Below are 24,488 nucleotides of genomic sequence, written 5' to 3'. Positions count from 1 at the left end.
CTACTACTACAACTACTACTACTACCACCATTCTCATACCTATCACTCTCTAGCCCCTTCACTTATTTTTTTTTTTCAGTCAGTATATATATATATATTGACTTTCAGTCAGTATATATATATATATATATTGACTTTCAGTCAGTATATATATATATATATATATATATATATATTGACTTTCAGTCAGTATATATATATATATATATACGGACTGACTGACGTGTGTGCGTACGTACGTACAGTAAAAAAAGAGGTGCTAAAAAAAACCAAGTGTTTAAAGTGCAAGCTAAATGCATAAATAAGTGGTTATAAGTGAATGATGCAATTTAGAATAAATTTAATGAGAATATGCATATATAATTTAATGAGAATATGTATATAAAATTTAGGATTTAAAATTTAGTGCAAGCAAGCAAATGGTATAAGATAAAGGAGTGAATTGAGGATAAGGAAGGAATAAAAATGTAAATAAAAATAAAAAGTAAGTGAAGATAGCAAGAGATTTAAGCACAGCAGGAACATTCATATTAGCATTAGTAGAGGCATATGAGGAAAGAAAGCAAGCTTATGCAGGATCAGCCAAAAAAAAAAAAAAAAAAAACACTTCCATTTCACCCATCCATTCGTTCGAAATACCTGTCCAGCTGAGCCTTAAATTTATTTAGGCTATCAACTTCCACAACAAGGGATGGAAGTCTGTTCCACCAACCAACTACCCGCTGGCTAAAGGCAAATTTCCGCACGTCTATCCTACACCTGTCTTTCCTCAATTTGAATTTATGCCCTCTCAGGTCATTATTATGAGCAAGAGGAAGAATCCCATCGCCATTGAGCATACTCAAACCATTCAAGGCTTATACACCTCTATCAGATCACCTCGCCGGTGCCTAGTCTCCAGACACTGTAATTTGCAAAATTTAAGCCTTTCTTCGTAAGAGCAACCCTTTGTTCTGTTCACTAATCTTGTTGCCCTTCTCTGTACTTGTTCCAACAGTTCTACATCCTTCTTAAAATGAGGCCTCCAGACCAGTATACAGTACTCAAGGTGTGTGGCCTGACCATTGCCTTATACAAGGGAATAAATACCTCCTTACCCTGCTAGAAAAAGGTCAGAGAATGACCACCTCATATCCACGGAGCAATATGGCTTTAGTTGCTAATGCTCCTAAAAAAAAATCCAAACCCAACCCTTTCATTCTCTGCCACTGTCAGTGTAGTACCACAGAGTTGATACATTGCTCTGCGGTTACTGTTCCGAGTTACTGTTTAACACATCAATATCATTTAATAATACAGAAAACAACAATGGACCCAACACTGAACCCTGAGGGACTCCACTAATAACATTAGTCCCCAACGAGCAGTGTCCATTGATTACCACACTCTGTCTTCTCTCCCTGAACCATCCCTTTATCCATAGCAGAAATTTGCCTCTAGTGACACACTGCTCCAATTTGTGCAGCAGTTTTCCATAGTATCAAAAGCCTTTCTAAGATTCAAATATATGATATCAAAGTTATTCCCCGCATCCAGTTCTTTTGTGACCGCATCATAGTATCCAATCAAATTGGTCAGGCAAAACTTTCCCTTAACAAAAACAAGCTGTGTCTAAGCTATAACTGAAGTCTTGTCTAGATGATCCTGCAGTCCTTCTTTAACCAGTGCCTCCATTAATTTTCATGGAACAGAACTTAAACTCACAGGTCTATAATTACTTGTGTCAGCCTTTGATCCTCCTTTGTGAATTGGGGTCACATTTGCACATCTCAAGTCAATGGGTACCTCCCCTGAGTCCAAAGAAGCTCTCATAATTATGGCTATGGATTTGCTTACTTCCTTTGCTGCCTCCTCTAATATATAACTGGATAGATCCCATCCACCCCGGGTGCCATTTTTATGTTTATCTTCAACAATTTCTCCTCCACTTTCCTCTCAGTTATTACAAAATCATCTTGCTCACTGCCAGAGTTTACTTCACCTCTGGCATTCCCCTTTCTGAATAACTCCTCATGTGTGAATGTAGATGCAAAATACTCATTTAGTTTGTTAGCCACCTGAGCAGGATCTTCAACTGTTGAACCATCAATATCCAGTGGACCAATCTGATTTATCCCTTTCCTTCTAGAGTTTACATAGGTAAAGAACTCTTTTCTGTTTTTCTTTGCATCCTTTGCCAAGGATTTCTCATAATCTGCCTTTGTCTGCCTAATCTCCTTTATGACTTGGTTACAGACCAGCTTATATCAATTATAGTCTTCCATGTCCCATTAATTTATATGTACCTCATGCATTTTTCTTTTCTGCCATACGTCTCATTAGTTCATCTGATATCCATTTAGGCCTAAACCTTGAACAATATTTCTTAGTTGTAATGTAAAGCTTAGTAGCTTCCAAGATAAGTTCTTTGAATGCTTCCCATTTTTAATTTGCTGTTGGTAACATCATCAGTTGGTCCCACTGTATAGAATTTAAATATTGTCTCAGACCATCGGAGGCGCCTTTACGAAAGAAAAAATCCTTCCCTTTACCCCTGATGGTAGTTACCTCTTTGAGTAAATCCCACTTCAGAACACTGTGATCACTGCCACCTGGTGGTTCCTTTATCTGCAGATTCTTAATGCCTGAAGAATCACTACTGATAATCAGATCAAGAGTATTACTCCCTCTAGTTGCCTCCCAAACATGTTGATGTTGAAAACAATCATCCGAACATGTTGATGTTGAAAACAATCATCCAATAAATCTACAAAAGCCTTGCTAGTGTGTGAGTGACCAACCCATAAATACCAGTCAATATCTGGGAAATTAAAATCCTCCATTACAAGACTCTCTGATTTACTGGCCCACTTTATTTCCCTGTACAGTTTCTTATTATACTCATCTGAGTCATTAGGCCTATAGCACACTCCTACTCTCAATTTTGATTTCCCAATGCTTATGTCACACTAAACTGACTCGACACTGCACTGTCCAGCAATGTCGACTGGCTTCACTTCCTTGGATTTTGTGTGTTTCTTAACTAATAGCATAACCCCTCCTCCCTTCCTATCCTGTCTATCCTTTCTGTAGACATTGTACTCCCGAAATTCTAGTTCTGCAGTCCTTATATCTGTGTGACACCACGTGTCTGATATCCCAAAAATATCTGCCTTTGATGTTTTGAGCAGTACCTCAAATTCATCAAATTTATTTACCAAACTCCTTGCATTGGTGTACACGCAAGTATACATGCTCCTGTTCCTATTCTTAGCTACCCTAACTGCACCCTTTCTATTTAAGTGTATCCCATCCCTGTAGAAGCAGTCTCTCCGTTAACAAGTACAGATCAGGCTGAAAAATATTCTACCCCTTGAGCCTTGCACAATCTTTCCAGGGCCGAATTGATCGACAAGGCTCTCATCATATACTCCCTCCTATCATGTCGGGGCAGAATTGCAGACACTATCAAATTGAACCCTAATTCACAGCTTTTTTCAACAGTGACCTGTACTTGTTAAGTAATTCCGCCGGTCTCCTACTCTTAATATCATTAGTGTCAACGTGTACAACTATATCACTTTTTGTGCCCTTAAAAGATGATATCTGCTCTACAACCTCATCAACCTTTGCCCCTGGCAGACATACCCTGTTCCACCTATCCTTTTTACAAAGCATGTTTCCCTGACAATAGAGTCACCAACAACTACTAGTTCCTTTGGGACCAGCACATTCTGCCTTGGGGGTTATCACACTCGTATTTCACTAATAGCTTTACGAATGGGAAAAAGTAGAAGTATAAAGATAAAAAGTTAAGAAAAAGATAATTAAAATTACTAAGCTAGCTGGGATCGTAAAGCCGATCCTTTTAGTAATGGCCCTGACTGTGCAAGAGTAAGTAGGAAAAAGAGACCAATACCAAATGCTTGCATGGTAAGAAGCCAAAACATAAGTGCCAAAACATGGAGAGCTGAGGATAAAAATATAAAAATAAAAAGAGCTGAAAAAAAGAAACTGAAAGCATAAAGTTGCAAAATAGAGTATAAAATCGATACCTGGAATTTTCAAGTGGTGCATAGCAAAAAGTTGAAGTCGGAAATAATAGTGAAAAAATATCGAGTTGGATTAATAAAAGAAGCTAAGGCAGTAATACTTTAGAGTGAGTGCTTGGAGCTCATAATAATTTATAGTGAGAAAATGGACTTGAAAGAAAGCCATTAAAAGATAGAGTTAGTGACCTTTATATTCATTTTTTTATAAAATATATGCATAGAAATACATAAGTGAAATGTTGGCCAGGAGAAAGTATATATAGAGCAGAAAATATAGAGCAGAAATTATATAGTGCAAAACGAAAGCTGGAAAATATATTGGGAATAATTAAATTCTGTAGTCAGAAAGGTTGAAGATAATAAAAAAAAAAAAAAAAAAAGATTGGAAAGTAAAAAATAGCAGTTCAAAAATAAAATGAAAATACATATTTCATATAAGTGGTTGAATATAGTAGTGTCAAGTCCAGTAGAACAAGAAGTAATAAAATGGCTGTCAAATGTTCCAGCTTTGAAAATAAGTGCATATAGAATGAATGTAGGTCAAAATTAATTGACAGAAGACCAAATGGCAGAGTTATTATGCATCTATCTTTGTTTACTTTTTATTTTTATTTACACTTCTATTCCTTCTCTATCCTCAATTCACTTCTTTACCTTATACTATTTGCTTGCACTAAATTTTAAATCTTAAATTTTATATACATATTCTCCTTAAATTATCTTTCTATACATTAAAATAATTTTCCTCCTAATGATATTTATTCAGTCAATGGGAGAAGAGAGATGCGGGTTATGTGGTAATATGTAAAATTTACAAAAATATGTAACAGAAACTAGGTTTACCCTGGTAAAGCAAACTTTTGTTTAAGCGTGGTCATGTGCTATGTTTATCTAACATGACCACACGGTACCATTCTTGATTTCCATGTGCAACGTATTTATTTAAATAAACTAAATGCAACGAGGCATAATATTTTAAGAGTTAAAGATTCTATATCTATATAATATTGGTGTAGATGCACTATGGATAACTCTTAAAGCTAGTTGGCTTTTGATCGGTGGGTGCCTTTCATACTACGGATCATAGTGTGAAAGGCACCCACCAATCAAAAGCCAACTAGCTTTGAAACGGGTCTGTCAGATGGTCACCGAGAATAAGTGACAATAGCCTTCTCTATTAGTGAAGCTTTACTTATTCATGGTAGTGCAATATATGGTTGCGGTGAAGGATGAGCACAATATGAGATACAGATGAAATGATGTCTTTCACACTACGATCATAGTTTTTATTTAAGAGTTGTCTGTGAGGCATACACCAGTATTATATATTATATTATATATCTGTGTGTGTCTCTTCCTCATAGCTGAGGAAGAGACACACACAGAGTTGAAAGCTTCTGTAAGTATTTTATTTTATTTTATCAAAAGAAGTGTGTGCAGGGAGCAAAGCCCCCTAGTTTTCATTAAATTTATTCTAAATTGCATCATTCACTTATAAACACTTATTTTTGTATCTAGTTTGCACTTTAAATACTTTTTTTTTTTTTTTTTTTACCACTATACTTCTTAATTCACCTTAATTAATTTAATTTTTATAAAGCATACACTGTGCAGAGACTACCTTGTCCATATTTTGTGAGAAATATACTACTTTACCCCTCTTTTGATCTTATTCAGTTTTTTATTAAATTTGCTTATCTTCTACAGGTATGGACAAGTATAGAAATGCAGTCTTTGATGCATGATCTGGTGTAGTCTCCTGATGAAGTACCTGATCATGTATTAATTTTTACTTTTAACTAACATCAGATTTGACTTTTTTATTTGCTCTACCCCTTTTCTGGACCTATGACCAAAATTACCCACCCATATCTGATGCTTACTATCACTTCTTATTTTAATTTAATCATTTTTACTTAATTTTTTGCTTTATAGTTACCTTCTCTCTAATTGACTTTTCAATTCAGCCTATAATTTTGCTTAATTCATTATAACAAATAGGATTTTCACATTCTTTCTATTTTTCACACCTACAATACTTCCTTTTTCTGCTATCCTGCCCTTCTCCAATTAGTTTTGGCATTTTGTGTAATTCACACTTCCATCTTAACATTTTCTCTTTTTTATGTTTTTTTTTTTTTTTTTAACAGACCTATTAATTCTACCTTGCATGCATATATATATATATATATATATATATATATAAAGCATCCATAAAATTACTGAGTTTAGGTTGTAAAGATGTAAAATTATAGTTAAAGTGTAATATATAGAACACCCAATTAATGCCATCAAACGATCGAACATTACATCGGACGTTATGTATATACTAAATAGATACGTTATAGTGTAAAGTTAATATCTTTAAAGTTTGAAAATCCATATAGCCATAGTCCTGCCATATCTCCAGTATACATGAAAACCAAAATATAAATCATATTAAGTAAATTAATAAAATAATAAAATAATAAGCCCAACACAGGAAAATTATTTTGCAAGGAACTTTGTCGAGGGCTAAACCCTTACAAAATAACCAACCCATGCTAGACTGAGCCATCGGTTTCTGTTATCATCTGCCTGTATACTAACGCCAAAATAATATAATAGTGGAAATGTGGAATAATTTAGTATAACATTAACGTAAGATTTGAGACAAATGTAAGTCTAGAATGCCAAAACAACAAGTGTCGTACCGTAATACATAACAACAATTTATAAATGATACAGCCTGTATCATTTATAAATTGTTGTTATGTATTACGGTACGACACTTGTTGTTTTGGCATTCTAGACTTACATTTGTCTCAAATCTTACGTTAATGTTATACTAAATTATTCCACATTTCCACTATTATATTATTTTGGCGTTAGTATACAGGCAGATGATAACAGAAACCGATGGCTCAGTCTAGCATGGGTTGGTTATTTTGTAAGGGTTTAGCCCTCGACAAAGTTCCTTGCAAAATAATTTTCCTGTGTTGGGCTTATTATTTTATTATTTTATTAATTTACTTAATATGATTTATATTTTGGTTTTCATGTATACTGGAGATATGGCAGGACTATGGCTATATGGATTTTCAAACTTTAAAGATATTAACTTTACACTATAACGTATCTATTTAGTATATTATATATATATATATATATATATATATATATAATAATTATTATTATTAATAGCTATATGGTGCAAGGAAGCCTGAGGCTTATGCTGCACCAGCCAAAAAGGGGGGTGGGGGAAACAATTTCTGAATTACCCTGAGAGAGAGAGAGAGAGAGTCACAAGTAGAAGGGAATCACTAAGAAAGAGAAGAATGTTGACATCCAGCTCAGGACCCACGTTTTTGCCATGTCCATACTCACCAGATGTGTGCCCCTGGTTTCAAATATACAGGGTGTCTCAAAAATATTGGTACAAATGTTTAGGGAAGGTAGGTAACATCTAAAGGAATGTTAATCTCATAGGAACCCATAACCGGAAACGTCACTGGAAAGTAGTAGCAGAGGCACAAGAAGCAGAAATGACACAAGACAGTAATTAGTGGCAAACATTTATTTGACATATTATTAACAATGGAGTACGAGATGGATGCATTTCATGAGGTTACAACAGATGCTCGAAGGTTCCACCATGAGTCATGCATGCGTGACACCGATGCAGCATGGATTGGTGGACACGGTTGAACACACCTGGAGTTTCTTTGACAGTAGCAGCAGCGCAGACGTGTCTCGCCACGAGATCCATTTCCATCTGCACAGGCGATTCATACACGATAGATTTGAGGACCCCCCCCCCACAGAAAGAAATCAAGGCTCGATAAATCAGGTGAGCGTGGGGGCCAGGCAATGGGTCCACCACGGCCAATCCATCGACGCCCAAAATGCCTGTTCAAATGGTTACGAACACACCTTCCATAAGGGGCAGGTGCCCCCTTCATGTTGAAACCAAATGTTGCATCTCACATTTGCTGGAACATCATCAAGTAACCCTGGTAGAACTTGTTCAAGAAAGATCCGATATTTAGCGGAGTTCATGCGGGATGGTAACAGGTATGGGCCGACTAAGCAGTCACCGATCATACCTGCCCACACATTTATTGCGAAACAATGTTGTGCCGCATGGGGACACACACCATGTGGGTTGTTGTGAGCCCACGCATGAGCATTGTGCTGATTGAATAAGTTTTCCCGAGTGAAATAAGCCTCATCCATGAACAAAACATAGGCTGGAAAATTCAAGTGTTGAGCACTTTCTTGGAGAAACCACTGCGCAAAAGCCGCACGTGCAGGATGATCTTGGGGGAGCAGTAACTGAACCCTCTGGAGATGAAAGGGGTGTAAGGAATCGTCAAGCCAGACACGCTGTACACTGCAACGAGACACTCCTAAGGCAGAGGCAACGGCACGTGTGCTGGTAGTAAGATTATTCTGGACAGCATTCAACACACTTTCTTTCATGGCCAGAGTTCGTGTTGAACATGGTCTGCCCGCACTACTCCTGTTACCCCTAAATGACCCATAATCGCACAAATTTTGATGCACACGCGCAAACAAACGGTGGTCCGGTACATGTCTGTCTGGGAAGCGTTCTCCTTAAATTCATTGAGCGGCTCATCCATTGCCCTCTGCTAATCCATACACTAGGTGCATGTTTGCCAGCTCACAGTTCGTATATCAATGCATGCATGCTCTTCATGCGGCGGCTACTGCTTGAATGAGTAAACCAGAAATTTTCCCTCTCGCGAACTGATGAACAGCACCGTGTACTGACTTAGGGTGACGTTTCCGGTTATGGGTTCTTATGCGATTCACATTCCTTTAGATGTTACCTAAGTCCCCTAAATGTTTGTACCAATACTTTTGAGACACCCTGTATATATATATATAGTGGATTCCGGTTATTTGGGCCAATCTTGGCAGCTGTTTATTTGGGGCCAATCTTAATAAACAGAATCCAATCGAGAAAATAGCCAGGGTTTACTTCGCTTAATTGGAACAGCATGCCATTTAATTGGGGCAGGAGACCGCAGCACTGGAGATTACCCTACAATTGTCTCCGACGGTACCACATGGTTCGGTCAAAATTCTGGAGGTCACAACCATAAAACAATAAAAACAATTAGTAGTCACCTGTTTATTGGACTTTTCTGTTAATGAAATATATCATTAACGGACAGTAAACTCGATCTTACTGAATTTGCGATAATACCGATAGCTGGAATTCTGTGGGTTATTATGATGAAATGTGTTTACACTTCCATGAAATCTTCAATCATATGAAAAAAAAAAATTAATTTTCAGATCTTCTCTTCATTCCTATTTTTAAAGCTTTGTAACTCTTTACTCCGTTCTCACTTGTGCGTATCATGTTACTTTCAGTTTGTGTAGGCGCCTCCATAGCCAGATGGGAAGGAGCAGCAGTGCGTAGCACACGCTTCTTGATTAGACTGGGGTTTGAGACCGTCACCACCAAATACGGAGGATGTGGAAAGGTCAGGGAATGACCACTGCAATCCCGGAGCAATATGGCCTTAGTTGCTAATGCTCCTAAAAAACCAAAACAACAACAGCAATTTGTGTGTGCCATGTTCTTTGTCATTGATTGCTTATCTTTTTACTGTTTTAAATTTTAACCCCCCCACCCACAAATGTCAGTGAACAGAAATGTCAACCAGTTCGTATGTACATATTACAGTACCTATTAATTATTCCGATTATCACTTATATTCTTCTGATTTTCACATATCATTTAATTTTTTAATTGGTAAGGTAATAAAGGGTAAATTTGTGCTTAATAATATCTTTACTTTTATAGCCTGTGGATAATATTCCCCCTATTTTCGCTGATTAGAATCGCTGTTTAATAGAATTAAAATTCAATTCACAAATGTGATCATAATGACGGCGCTTACTACACATCATATAGTGAATGGTACTTTACGATGGTGAGTTCGTCGTAATGTGATTTGATTGTACAGTGAACCAATTGTAAAGGGGGGGGGTACGTTGTATTTTTAACTATTTACGTGAAACTTTGGATAATTGGGGCAGCTGCTTAATCGGGCCAAAATGCACTAGTCCCGATGTGTCCCAAATAACCGGAATGGACTGTATATATAATTAAATATATAATATATATATATTTATATATATAAGAGGAAAAAGAAATAACATAACGGATAAAAATATACTAAGAGGAAAAGGAAGCAAGAAAGTAGCCAAAAGCTATATAAGGCAGTGTAACTAAACCCCAGCAATGCAAGGAAAATAAAGAAATATGGAAATAATAAAGGGAGCGAAAAAAGGTAAAATGAAGAGTAGAGGAACTCCCCAACTTACGTAATACTTGATTTACGGAAATTCGACTTTACGTAAGTTTTTGCTGGCTGGTGCAAACTTAAAAAAATCATGGACATGTATTTTGCATCCCGTAGGAATAAATGGAGGTATCTTAAAACTATCATAATATGAACCCAATAATAAAATTTTTTTTTTTTTTTTTTTGTAATTTGTTCCAAGTCCTTCGAAATTGAAAATTTTGCTATATTACTAATCCATTTATCTCTCTAAAAGGTCATATTTATAATGGAAATTGCACTACCTTGCACTTTCTGGTTTATTCACAATATTAGTGGTTTTCACAATGTTAGCATTAGCATTAGTAGAGACATATGATGCAAAAAAGCAAGCTTATGCAGCATCAGCCAAAAAAAAAAAAAAAAAAAAAAAGGCTCCGATTTCACCCCTCCATTCATTCCAAATACCTGTACAGCTCAGCCTTAAATTTATTTAGGCTCTAAACTTTCACAACAAAAGATGGAAGTCTCTTCCACCAATCAACTACCCGCTGGCTAAAGGCAAACTTCCGCACATCTATCCTACAACTGTCTTTCTTAATTTGAATTTATGCCCTCTCAGGTGATTATTCTGAGCAAGAGGAAGAATTCCATCAGCATTGAACATACTTAAAGCATTCAAAGCTTTATACACCTCAATCAGATCACCTCGCAGGTGCATAGTCTCCAAACACTGTAATCTGCAAAAACTGAAGCCTTTCTTCATAAGTGCAACCCTTTGTTCCATTCACTAATCTTGTTGCCCTTCTCTGTACTCGTTCTGACAGCTCTACATCCTTCTTAAAATGAGGCCTCCAGACCTGTATACAGTACTCAAGGTGTGGCCTGACCATCACCTTATATAAGGGATAATCACCTCCTTATCCTAGCTAGAAAAATTCCTGTATATCATTGACAAGACACCATGAGCTACTCTTGCAGACCGTCTGCACTGCTCAGAAAACTTCATATCTGCCTGCACAATTATCCCCAAGTCTTTTTCATTCTCTACCACTGTCAGTGTAGTACCACAGAATTTATATTCTGTGGGGTTACTGCTTCCCATATGTAGTACTTTACAGTTGTCAACGTTAAACTTCATTTCCCACCTCTCAGCCCATCTGCTCAACTTTTCTAGATCCTGTTGCAGCAGCAGCAGCAGCAGCAGCAGGATACTGTCATTAGTATAATTAACAACCCTGCCAACCTTCGTATCGTCTGCAAACTTGGACATTAAGGCTGATATACCCTCATCAGTGTCATTTATAAATACAGAAAACAACAGTGTACCCAACACTGAACCCTGGCGGACTCCACTAATAACATTAGTCCACGAAGAGCAGTGCCCATTGATTACCACTCTCTGCCTTCTCTCACTCAACCATTCCTTTATCCATAGCAGCAATTTGCCTCCAGTGCCACAGTGCTGCAATTTGTGCAGCAGTCTTCCATGTGTAACAGTATCAAAAGCCTTTCTAAGATCCAAATGTTTGATATCAAAGTTATTCCCTGCATCTAGTTGCTTTGTGATCACATCATAGTATCCAATCAAATTGGTCAGACAAGACTTCCCCTTAACTAACCAATGTGTGTCCAAGCTATAACTGAAGTCTTGTCTAGATGATCCTGCAGTGCTTCTTTAATCAGTGCCTCCATTAATTTCTCTAGAACAGAAGTTAAACTAACAGGACTCACACCTGGTGTGTATGGGCTTGGCACACCCAGGGTCCTGAGCTGGATATCATCATTCTTCTCTTTCTTGGTTATTCCCTTCTCTCTCTCTCTCTCTCTCAGGGTAACTCAATTTTTTTTTTTTGGCCGGTGCAGCAAAAGCCTCAGGCTTCCTTGCACCATATGGTTAATGATAATAACATTAATAATAACAATTACTTGTGTTGCCCATGGATCCTCCTTTGTGAATTGGGTTCACATTTATACACACCTCCGGTGCATGGGTACCTCCCCTGAGTCAAAGGAAGCTCTCATAATTATGGCTAAGGGTTTGCTTACTTCCTTTGCTGCCTCGTTTAATATAACTGGACAGATCCCATCCACCCCGGGTGCCTTTCTTATGTTTATCTTCAACAATTTCTCCTCCACTTTCCTCTCAGTTACTACAAAATCATCTGGCTAGATTTTAGTTCACATTTGGCATTTCCCTCCCTGAATAACTCCTCATGTGTGATGTAGATGCAAAATACTCATTTAGTTTGTTAGCCACCTGAGCAGGATCATCAACAGTTGACCCATTGATATCTAGTGGACCAATCTGATTCATCCCCTTCCTTCTAGAGTTTACATAGGTAAAGAACTCTTTGCTGTTTTTCTTTGCATCCTTTTCCAAAGATTTATCATAATCTGCCTTAACTCCTTTGTTACTTGATTACAGACCTATCTATCATAGGCTTCCATGTCACCCCTTAATTTATATGTATCCCATGCATTTTTCTTCTCTACCACATGTCTCATTAGTTCTTCTAGTGGCAGTGGTCACAGCTATCACTGCAATTGTGTGACCACTGCCACCTAGTGGTTCCTTTATCTTCAGATTCTTAATGCATGAAGAATCACTACTGATAATCAGATCAAGAGTATTGCTCCCTCTAGTTGCTTCCCGAACATATGCCGATGTAGAAAACAGTCATCCAATAAATCCACAAAAGCCTTGCTAGTGTGTGAATTTCCAACCCAGAAATTCCAGTCAATATCTGGGAAATTAAAATACCGTTTAAATAAAATACTTTAAATAAATAAATAAGAAAGGAGACAAAAAAGATAAAAAATTAAATTTACTTTTTATCTTTTTTGTCTCCTTTCTTATTTATTTATTAATTTCTTATTTCCTTATTACTTTATATATATATAGAAATTGAGAATATTTTTTTGCTGCTTTGTGTGTTTTATTTACTTCCATTCCTGTCTTGGAATGGAAGTAAATAAAATATTTTAGTGATGTCTATCATTTGTGGTAAATTCTTTTTCTGCTTTTTCTTTTTTGTTTCTTTGTTGAGTCAACCATAAATCATATGCCTACTATTTTTTATCCTTCCACATATATATACCTTTTTTTGACCTTTACCTAATAAATTTATTAAATTTATTCTAAATTTACTAATTTTTTTAATCCTTTGTTTTACCTTTGTTTCTTGACATGTGCATTGCTTTAGAAATAGAGATTTTGTATTGTCATCTTTTCTTGCATTCTTGGTGCATTTCATGCATTTGAAGACTTTTGTTAATGACACCGGGATTGTGCATTATGTGACAAAATACTTTTCTGTTTTTATTTGTATATTTTTTATATGTATTTTTTTATTTAATTTATATCATGATTTCTTTCATTCCTTTACTTTTTTGCATGTATCTCTATCTCTTTTTCTCTATCTCTTCACTCTATTACTTATATTTCTTGTCTTGAATTTGTTATGGTTGTTGAGTTCTTTCTGTCCAACAGTGACACTACTGCGTGAAACACTTATCATTGTTGCTTTCTTCCTCTTCCTTAATATGTTATATATTTTCTATAAAAATTTATATATATATATATATATATATATAAGTCAAAAAAAATAATCTTACTTCCTAGAATTGATCATGGAACCAAAAAAAAAATGCTAAATGCAGGGGGGGGCTGAGTTTACTGTGTGTGTGTGTGTGTGTGTGTGTGTGTGTGTGTGTGTGTGTGTGTGTGTGTGTGTGTGTACACTGTAATATGTACACTGTATATATTATGAATAGCATAAATGAGAGTACAGCTGAAATTTATGAAAAGAATTGCTGTGTAGAAAGATTATGATTCATATAGAGATATAATATTAACAAACACCTTCAATGCTATCAAAGAAGAGCATGAATTAGAATACTTTGGGAAACTAAAGTATAAGCAAGTGGGCATGGAGGGTTCAGATGTTCATTGTGCTAGATGGCAACCTCTATAAAGTGAAGAAAGAAAGAAAAGTAAAAAAATAAGAGATGTGGTTTAGAGGCAGAAAGAAAGTGAAAAAATACTACTAACTAAATATACTGTATAATTAATGGGAAAGAAATAATATCTACAAATAACATAAGTATTGATGTTTAAGATTTTTTTAGCAAGTGAAGTGTATATTATATATTGCCCTGCCATTAATATCTGGACATCCCTCTGTTGATAGTCGGATATCAAGAGAGAGAGAGAGATGATAGTTGGATATCTTACCCAAACTCTATGTATCAGACACAGCTAGAAATGTGCTCAGGGCCTTCGAAAAGATAGTAGTATGATTGTGAATGCAAGATGTTGTGATTGACAGCGCTAACAGACTTTGAGCATTTAATGATAATAGGGTGCCACATAAACAATTGGTCTGTATGTCGCATTTCAGTAGCACTGAAGATCTGTATGGTGACAATTGGTGATATGATCTGTAAATAGAACATCCTATATGTGTTGTCAGTGAAACTGAAACTATTACAAAATGACCTGAAAAACCTTTGAAGCTGATGGAACACAACAGGGGAGCATTGCAAAGAATCGTCCTCTCGGAATGTGGATCAATGTCATCGTAGTACACAAAGGTAGGTCCTAAGTAAGGTGATTAGGACAAATGTCAGAACCAGTACAGTGTGCAGGATGCTGCATAATATGGGTTACTATAGTAATGCAGCTGACCTCAAGCCACTAATCATCCCAACAAATGCCAAATACTGTCTAGCTTGGCATAAGGCCCACTGTTCTTGGACTGTTCAGAAGTGGCAAGCTGTGCTCTGGAGTAACAAGTCACAGTACATGGTCTACCAGTCTGATGATTATGCCTGGTGGAGGTAAATGCCTGGAGAAAGCTACCTGCCAGACTGTATCATCCCAAAAACAAAGTATGATGAGGCAGCATGATAATCTTGGGGGCTGTTTTTCATGGTTTAGCCTGAAACTGTTGGTTGTTTTTGGCAAAAGCCATGAGCGCTAAGGTCCGTCTATATGTTCTGGACAATAATGTGTTACTTACATTGTGGTAGCCCATACCTGTATCAGCAGAACAGTGCTCCATATCATATACTGCTCAGATTGTGATTGTATGATTTGAGAACATGAGCATTGAAAAGTTAGACTGGCCAGCCTAGAGTCCTGGCCTCAATCCTCTAGGAAACTTCTGGGATCATTTGGATTGCTGGATATGTGTATGAGGTGAGGCTGCCCAAAAAAACAGAGCTGAACTTGGTATTGCTTCAAAGGCCAAATGGTGTAAAACATATGAGGATATTTATAATTAAACTGCTGGAGAGTGTGCTACGGAGACTGGAGGCACTCATCAAGGCTAAAGTTTTATGTTCTCCTATATATATGTTGTCAGTGAAAGAGCAAGAATGCCATTTTTGTATTACATTTTAATCAGATCACTGGTGCCTTGTTTTGAAGAGCTACAGTTTTTAAAACTGGTTTTTCTTGGTAGGAACACTCTTTCATGCCTTTGATTATTTTGTTGTTTTTCGCTATACTCATTCCTGCCTGTTCCAATGTTACATTTGTACCCCTTTATTCCTGTTAATGTCCTATATCCTCATAATGATGAGAGAGAGAGAGAAAGAGAGAGAGAGAGAGAAAGAGAGAGAGAGAGAAAGGAATGAGCTGTATTACTCTCTCCCCCCCCCCACTTGTTGCCTTTCCCAAATTTGGCACTACATGCAGCAAAGAAGTACCACTTGATCCCTAGGGATTTCTTGGCATCCAGTAAAGACATGGTCTCCAACCTCCTGATCTTTCTGTCTTGGAATAGTTTCTTCTTCTTTGACCCCTCATTCTCTTTAGCTTCTTTATGTTGGGCAAGATGGGACTGCATTATACAGATATTTGAACAAGATTTTTTTTAACTGTTTATCTGCAGAAGATGTTCTGAAATATTTGGTGCTCAAAAATATTAGGAATGTTGTAAGTGCAGTTATTAATTCATTAAATTATCTTCTTTATGAGATTAGTCATTTCTTACCATGTCCTTCAACTCTCTCATTCTGAACAAAACAACATATGAAATGATATATTTAGTTTGCAGGATAATTGCCATATGTAGTGAATAAATATTGACAATAAAATTGGCTATGGACTTCTGCCAAAATCCTGTTTATATGAAAAGGTAATCAAGCAGTATTGTAAGATTATTTTTCAGATATTAAATATTTAGTATGGAATCAATATTTTATTCCTATATTATTTCCACATTTTTGTATTATAATTTGTTTTATTGTTATTGTTTATGTTTCATTATCCAATAACAAAAATATTTAAAATAAAATTACTAATACATGACTTGGCTTAACAGATGTTGATGAATGCAGCATTAATCCTACCTTATGTGAAAATGGTCAATGTCTCAACTATCCTGGTGGATATCGCTGTGAATGTGATATGGGTTTTGCTCCAGAAGATACTGAACGAACTTGTGTTGGTATGTATTTACATGAAAATAACTCAGCCTTCATAAAAAACGAAATATTAGTTATAACAGTTAAAACTATTGTTGATGTTTTTTGAATATTTGGCACACAATGTGTTTCGGGAAGGTACATTTTATGGCAGATGATGTGTGGGGAAGCTGCACTTTACAAATTGCTTTTTATTTATTAATTCTTTGGTGTATGAACTTATGGAGTTAAAAATAAATAAAAAATAAAGTTGGCAAAAGGAAAGAATTTAATTTTGTTGCTCGTGCTATGTGAATAAAAATTAAAGGTTTTGTGATTCCTCAGTATTTAAATTTTTTTTTTTTTTTTTTGTTCCAAATAGAGACCATTGCTTGTGTAGTAATGTCAAATACAGGGGCTCCAAGTATGGAAATATTTCCATCAGACAAGGATATATTTTTCAGGAAAGATGGCTGTCTGCAGGCAAAAGGTTTTTTTTTTTTTTTTTTATGAAAACCTCAAACACGAGAGGTATTAGAACTTATAGCACTTACCAGGGCTGCTGCGACCCCATGTGCCGCTAGTAAGCAAAATCCAATTTCCCCTCCCCAAAATATTTCGATTAAAAAATAAAATAAGATGTAAATAATTATTACTAATTTATTGAAAAAGAAAAGAATTACAACATATCTCACATATAATATAATGAAACAACAAACAAAAATAACAAAATCATTCTGAAATTCGTATGTTGTAGTGGTTAATGCCATATGAAAAGAGTGTAAATTTGAAATACAGGAACGAACATTTTAAAACGTAAGAAATATATTCATTTGGGGTTAAGACTGTGCGAATCAGCATGAAAATATGCTTATGGTAAGGAAACGTTGCATACTTTATAATTTGGGAGAAAATTATTTTAAAATATATTCAACATAATTAATTGGAAATATTGTACTTTAATTAGACTTCGAAGAAGGAAGAAGAGGGATAATAGCGTCACCTTGTGAATAAATTCATTGACTGAAGATATAATAACTACTTGTGCGAATCTAATGAATGATATATATCTGTTTATATACATAGACAACCTCTGGAAACCAGGCGAAAACCAATTGTAATCAGCCTTCTGCACTAAGCGGGGGCTCTGCTGTAGTCACCTTTCCTCTTCAAGAGCTTCTGGTGGGATACATGATGACTCTTCCTTTGATTAAAGCTGGCCCCTTTCAAAATCGACCATGTAGTAGGCAATGGCATACCACCACATTATCTGATGCCACAGAAACCATAACAAAACCAACTCCAAAAACTGTTGTTAAAGGAAGACCTGCAACTAGGTGGAAGGACGGGATCAGTGAACTTTTGGGAATGACATTTTGCGATGCCACTCGTATAGCACAATCGATACAATTGGGGCATTGGTGGCCACAACAAGAAGATGTTTCCTTGCTTTAAGAGATGCAAATTTATTAATTATTTCATTTATGTTTTTTTTGTTCCAAATAATCACTTTCCATTGAAATTATTGACAAATTAGAGAGTCGTTGACACATTTTTCATTAATTTTAATTTTGAAAAACTCCGTTCACCTGAGCTAACTGAAACTGGAAAAATTGTCAGAAAAATTGGCATTAGCATTAGTAGTGGCATATGATGTAAGAAAGCAACTTATACAGCATCAGTAAAAAAAAAAAAAAAAAAACAAGGGGAAGAAACCCTCCCCATCCGCTCCAAAAGTTTGTCCAGTTCTTGCTTGAATTTATTTAAGCTATCAACTTCCACAACAACAGATGGAAGTTTGTTCCACATTCAACCACTCACTGGATAAATGCAAATTTCCGAACAACTGTTCTACAATTGTCTTTACTCAATTTGAATTTATGCTCTCGCAAGTGCGTAATCTGAGCAAGAGGAAGAATCTCATCAGCATTGAGTCTGCTCAATCCATTCAAGGCCTTATACACCTCAATCGATCGCCTTGCAGGAGCCTAGTCTCCAGATGCTGCAATTTGCAGAGCTTAAGCCTCTCTTGGTAAGAGCACCTCCTTTGTTCCCCTCATTTGCATAAATTTTTAATGCAACTGCTACAATTGAAAAAGTATCTGTAAAAATGTTTTTAAAAATATATTGTAACACTTCAAATGGAGTAATATTGCCTTTAATATAAATTTTAAATACTCTTAAGTTCTTCAAATAATGTTAAACCATCAATATCAGTCTCTCATTATGATCAATGTCTTTCCTGAAAATTACAGTCTACAGAAGTTCAAGTCTAATGTCAATCTTCTTTCGTCTTCCAACCTATACACGGTACTAAGTATTGTTTTACAGGTTCTAATACCTCTCGTGTTTGGGGTTTTCATATAAAAAAAAAAAGTGACTTAATTTATTAAGTAAATCTTTGCAAAAATTTAAGAAATCATTATATTACCATTTTTTAAAATTCATATAAAATATTTTAAATATTTCTACGTTCTTTCATATTTCTAAACCTTTTAGTTAACGAGAAAATTGGTCTCCATAATTTGAAAGGAAAAATTAATTTTGAAATTTTGTTGCCGATCCTGAATAGCTTCCTCTCTAGGTTCATAATCGAAATGGTGTCTTTTCAATATTTTCTTTACAGTGCTTACTTCTGGAAACGAAGCAACAATGCCAGTGATAGTAGCTATATTATTAGCTAAATCGAGAATTTTTTGAAATGCTTCCTCTTTCTATTTTCTTGAAAATATTCCGTGATTTCCCATTGGTAGGGGTGTAAGGCAAGAATGTTCCTTTCCCCTTGTACTATTTGATTTATATGCAGAAGCACCAATGAGAGTTCAAAGACGAGGAGAAAGCAGAAAGCAGATGTAAAAGTAGGAAGGGGGAAGACAAAGACAATAAGATTTGCAGATGACTAGATATTGATTGCTAATAATGAAGAATCACAGAGCTCCTTGGACTTCATGAACAGCACAATAAATGAGTAAATTATGAAGATTAACAGCAATAAAACCGAGGTAATGTTAATTTCAAAGTGGTCAGGAAGAAGAATGAACAACATTAGATGTAATAATATTGGAACAGGTCTACAGATACAGATACTTGGGAAGCATAATGACAAAAATTGGGAAAAGCATGGAAAAAATAAAAACAAGAATTACAATGGCAAAGAAGCATTTAGTAATGGAAAAGAACTATTGAGAAGAAATTTAAAGGAAGAATTAAGAAAGCAAATGATAAAAAGAAAACATTAATATGGACTGTTGTACTATGTGGCTGCGAGACATGGACACTGGAAAGAGGAGATTAGATGCCTAGAAGCTTTCGAGATGTGGGTGTGGAAGAGAATGGAAAGGGCGAAATTGGTGGACAGAGTGAGAATGAGATTTTGCAGAAAGTAGAAGAGAGGACATTTGTAAAGAATTAAGGAGACAAAATAACTTTATAGGACATGTATTGAGAAGAGAAAGCACATGCTGAGGAAAGGGATTGAGGGGTAGATGTGTGGAAAGAGAACTGTTGGGAGAAGGAGAATTGGAATGATGGATTGGACGGTAAGAGGAAATTATGCAGGAATTAAAAGTATAGCACATGCATGACGTCAACAAAGCCCTGAACCTGCCTGAGGGCAGAGAACTTTAAGAAAAAGATTTTATAACTGCTATATATAAATATGAAACACAGATCCGGATAAGCAAATTAATGTGCCTTCAATTTCATGTACTATATTTATTTCAAATCAATTATTTGCCTGTCGTGTTGAATGCTGGCAAACAATGGAAGTCTTGCTGTTCATATGATTGTATAAAACCAATCAGATGACCAGTGCGACTTCTGGGTATGTGGGACAAGCAGTTGGATAGGTTTTAAGAGTATCACTAAGTTGCAGAATTGTAATTAGTGCTGCTTAGGAGCAGCACTAATTCACTCAATAGCCTCAATAGGTGTGAACAATGCGTTCTCAGTAAAGTCTCTTGTAATCTGTTCATTATATGGAAATTTTTTTCATTCTTCTGAAACTATTATAAATGTAATTAATTACCCAGGGGAATTTTAAAAAATCACTAAATATCAAATTTCTCTATAAAGAAGTTCGTTAAACAGAGATCCGACTTGTATATGTCAAAACATTTTTGGCGCCCTCTTGAACTGCTGCCTGTAAGTGACGCTTGCCTCGCCTACCCACTTGTGGTGGCCCTGGTTCTTACTACCGTGCATGAGTTGAAGGTTGAGAAGATGAAAGAAGATATTTGTTGACATTAGACTTGAACTTCTGTAGGCTGTAATTTTAAGGAAATACATATGAAGGAAGGTTGTTCCAAAAAATGGTAGTTGAATGAATAAACAAGGAAGATGAAAAGTTGATTCTGTGAGTTTGAAGTTGAACAGTAAATGGATGTTGGCTGGTGGCGGCACATGTTTGGACTCTTTTGAAAGAGAGAGCAGGAATTATAGAAGCCAATTGAGAAGCACAGTACTCGTGGAAGTATCTGTATAAAAGGCAGGCAGCAGAAACAGTACGTCTATGAGACAGAGTGGAGAGATTTCTTCTTCTTCTTCTTCTTCTTTGGTCCTTAGCTGGCAGCTGGGGGAGGCGGTTGGCCACGCAACCAGTATGCTGCTGTAGGTGCCGCAGGGTTTCGGACTTGCTCTGTGATGTTCTTCCATACCTTACGATCCATGGCATCAGTCCTGGCCTGGTTAAGGTTGAGACGTTGGCTCTTCAAGTCATTTTCCACTTGCTTGGCCCACGTTTTCCTAGGCGCTGTCCGTTGGATGCTCCATTGGGTGGGTCGTTGTCTCCAAAGGAGTGTGGATGGTATTCTGTTCGTGCCCATTCTACATACGTGGCCAAACCATCTAAGCCTTCGCTTCTGGATTTGGTCGGCAATGGTTGGTTGCTGTTGGCATCTGGCGCGGATGGTATCATTAGTGATGCGGTCGCGAAGAGAGATGCCCAAGATCTGCCGCAGGCATCGCATTTGGAATACCTCAAGTTTGTTCAAATCTAACTTGAGACAAATCCATGTTTCCGATCCATAAAGAAGAATGGGCAGGATCAAAGTCCGGAAGAGTCGGATTTTAGTCTTTGGGGAAACGTTGGTCCTCTTCCACAGACACCATTTGAGCGAGGCGAACGCAGTGGCCGCCTGTCCAATTCTGCTGTGGATATCCATGGTGGATGCAACTTTCTTCTCCTGGACCAGCGACCCAAGGTATTTAAAGTCCTGCACTTGCTCGATCTGGACGCCTTCGAGATAGATGGTGGCTTGCGACCCATCTGTTGTCAGGGCCTTTGTCTTATCAGCATTGATCTTCAAACCGTATGGCCGGACAATGCGGGCAATGTCGTAGAGGATGTCCGTGGCTTCAGCGTCGTTACCGGCAAGGATAGCACTATCATCAGCAAACATCAGGTCAGTCACATAGTGATCCTTGTCATATTGTATGCCCTGTCCGTTTCTGAATGCTTGCCTCATAATGGCGTCGACCACGATGTTGAAAAGCAACGGGGAGGCTACATCACCTTGGCGGACTCCAGTTTGGATGGTAAATTCCTCAGATAAATCGTTCTGGATGCGCACCTGGCTGGTTAAACCGTTGTATGCAGTTTGGAGAAGTGTGATGACTTTTCGAGGTACATGTTCAACCTCTAGTAGTTTCCATAAGGCAGGCCGGTGTACACAGTCGAAAGCAGACTTAAAGTCAATGAAAACAATGACGGTTCGCTGTCCACACCGGATCCTCTCCTCCATCAGCTGACGAATGGCAAAGATTTGATCACAGCATCCTCGCCCGGGTCTAAATCCTGCCTGTTCTTCTCGACTGGTTTGCTCGCGATGTTTTTGCAGTCTTGACTGGATGATCTTCATAAAGACCTTTCCGATGATGGAAAGGAGGCTGATGCCATGGTAGTTCTTGCAGTGGAGAGATTTACTTAGAGATGAGTCATCAATTAGCCTAACTGCTTTCTTCTGAATGGAATCTAGAAGCCTGAGAGAGAGGTTTTGGGGGCACTGCCCCAGAACCTCTCTCAGGCTTGTAGGAATTCTCTCAGGAATTATTCCCATTGTGGGAACAATATTCCATGGTAGGGTGGATTTGCGATTTGTACAGAGTGAATAGCTGTTTGGAAGAAAAGTAATTCTGAGAGCGAAAGAAAAAACCAAGTTTGCTAGATGCAGAGGAAGAAATATTTGTAATGTGCTTGTAACAAGAGAGATTAGAAGTCAGAGTAATTCTTAATCGTTGATCAGACAGAAGGTTTCTAGATAGTTTAAGAGTTGGCGATTAATTGATTTCTCCATTACTTTAGAAAGAGTAGAAGTAATTGTAATGGGTGATAATTGGATGGGAGAGATTAGTCACAGTTTTTTGGAACTGGCTGGATATGAGCAAATTTCTAAGCAGAAGGAAAAACACCCTTGGAATAAGAAAGTGAAAAGAGGCAACAAAGTACAGGAGTAAGTTCAGAGCACTGGTTTTGAGAACGAGTGAAAAAATACCATCAGGACCTGGAGATTTCTTAGCATCGAGATTCGTCAAAATCCTTCTGACATCCCTTTGATGGAAGACCACAGGAGGCATTGAATGGAGAGCATTGGGAATGGTGGGAGGTGTTTTACCAAGATCATTAATACACAAATTAGAAGAAAAATGGGATGCTAGCAATTCAGCTTTATCCTTGGCTGAAGTGACAATAGAACCATCTGGTTTTGACAGAGGTGGTAGCAGAGATGGGCTAAAGTTGCGGCAAATAGCTTTGGCAAGCGAACAGAATGCTCAGCTATCATTAGGGGAAGAAGCAAGTTTCTACTCTTAGCCTGTTAAAGGTCTAGTTTGAACTGATTAATAACTGCTTTACAATTGTTGTGAGCTTTGGTGTAGGCAGAAAATGAAACTGAAGAATTGGAAACAAGCCAATTACGATATGCTACATTATCACGTTTATTGGAAAACCAAGGTTTAGATAAAGGACGAGATTTTAAAGTGGAGTGTGGAATGAAGGATTTCATTCCTACAAGAATAATTTCACTGATACAATCTGAGCAAACGCTGACATCAGAAGTTTTGAAATAGTGATCTGACCAAGGAAATGAAGAAAAGAAATCTCGCAGGTCATCCCATTTTACATCCTTGTAATGCCAAACAACATGAGGTTGGGAATAGCCATGAGATAAAGGCTCCATTGGAGAAGAGACAATCACCAAGTTGTGATCTGAGGTGCCTAAAGGACCACTCACTTCGACTATGTACTTAGAAGGGTTGCTTGTGAGAAAAAGATCAAGCATGTTGGCTGTATGGTTAGGATTGTCTGGTATTCTGGTAGGTAAATTTGCATTCTGAGCGAGGTCATTAGTATTTCCAAAAGCCTCAGCATCTCAACCAGCTGGGTTTGTGTGATTAGAGAACAGAAGCCAGCTGGAGTTGTGAACATTAAAATCACCAAGAAAAATTACCTCACTGTTAGGAAAGTCGGACTGGAAAAAGTCAAGTTGCAAAGAGAGGAAGTCAAAGATCTCTAAGTGATTAGTGGAGTTGGGAGAACAGTAGAGACAACAGATGAATTTGACAGAATGAGGTAGAGAGATTTTAAGCCAGAGATGATCAAAAAGAGGAGATTTCTAATTACTAATTCTCTGACAGAGAATATCAGAACAGACATATGCACAAGTACCACCTTTGAGGCGAAAGGAATTATACAGTTAATAATTTGGAACACTGAAATGAGCAGTGGTTGGATCAACCGATAACTGAG

The 24,488-nt window shown here is 37.0% G+C and overlaps 1 protein-coding gene across 3 annotated transcripts in view; it reads left to right on the top strand.

Annotated features, from left to right (window-relative positions):
• LOC150080668 (fibrillin-2-like) overlaps positions 1-24,488 on the top strand; it is a 1,460,049-nt gene that overhangs the window by 863,230 nt on the left and 572,331 nt on the right. For all 3 annotated transcript variants that reach the window (XM_090381969.1, XM_090381968.1, XM_090381967.1), the window contains exon 33: positions 16,663-16,788. In XM_090381969.1, coding sequence (XP_090238095.1) covers positions 16,663-16,788 — 126 coding nt within the window. The remainder of the gene's footprint in view (positions 1-16,662; positions 16,789-24,488) is intronic.

The sequence above is a fragment of the Mastigoproctus giganteus genome, chromosome 9 (assembly GCF_048544385.1).
Source record: "Mastigoproctus giganteus isolate SK-2022 chromosome 9, ASM4854438v1, whole genome shotgun sequence".
NCBI lineage: Eukaryota > Metazoa > Arthropoda > Arachnida > Uropygi > Thelyphonidae > Mastigoproctus > Mastigoproctus giganteus.
The sequence above is the reverse complement of the archived record's forward strand: the minus strand, read 5'-3'. Positions and strand labels throughout refer to the sequence as shown.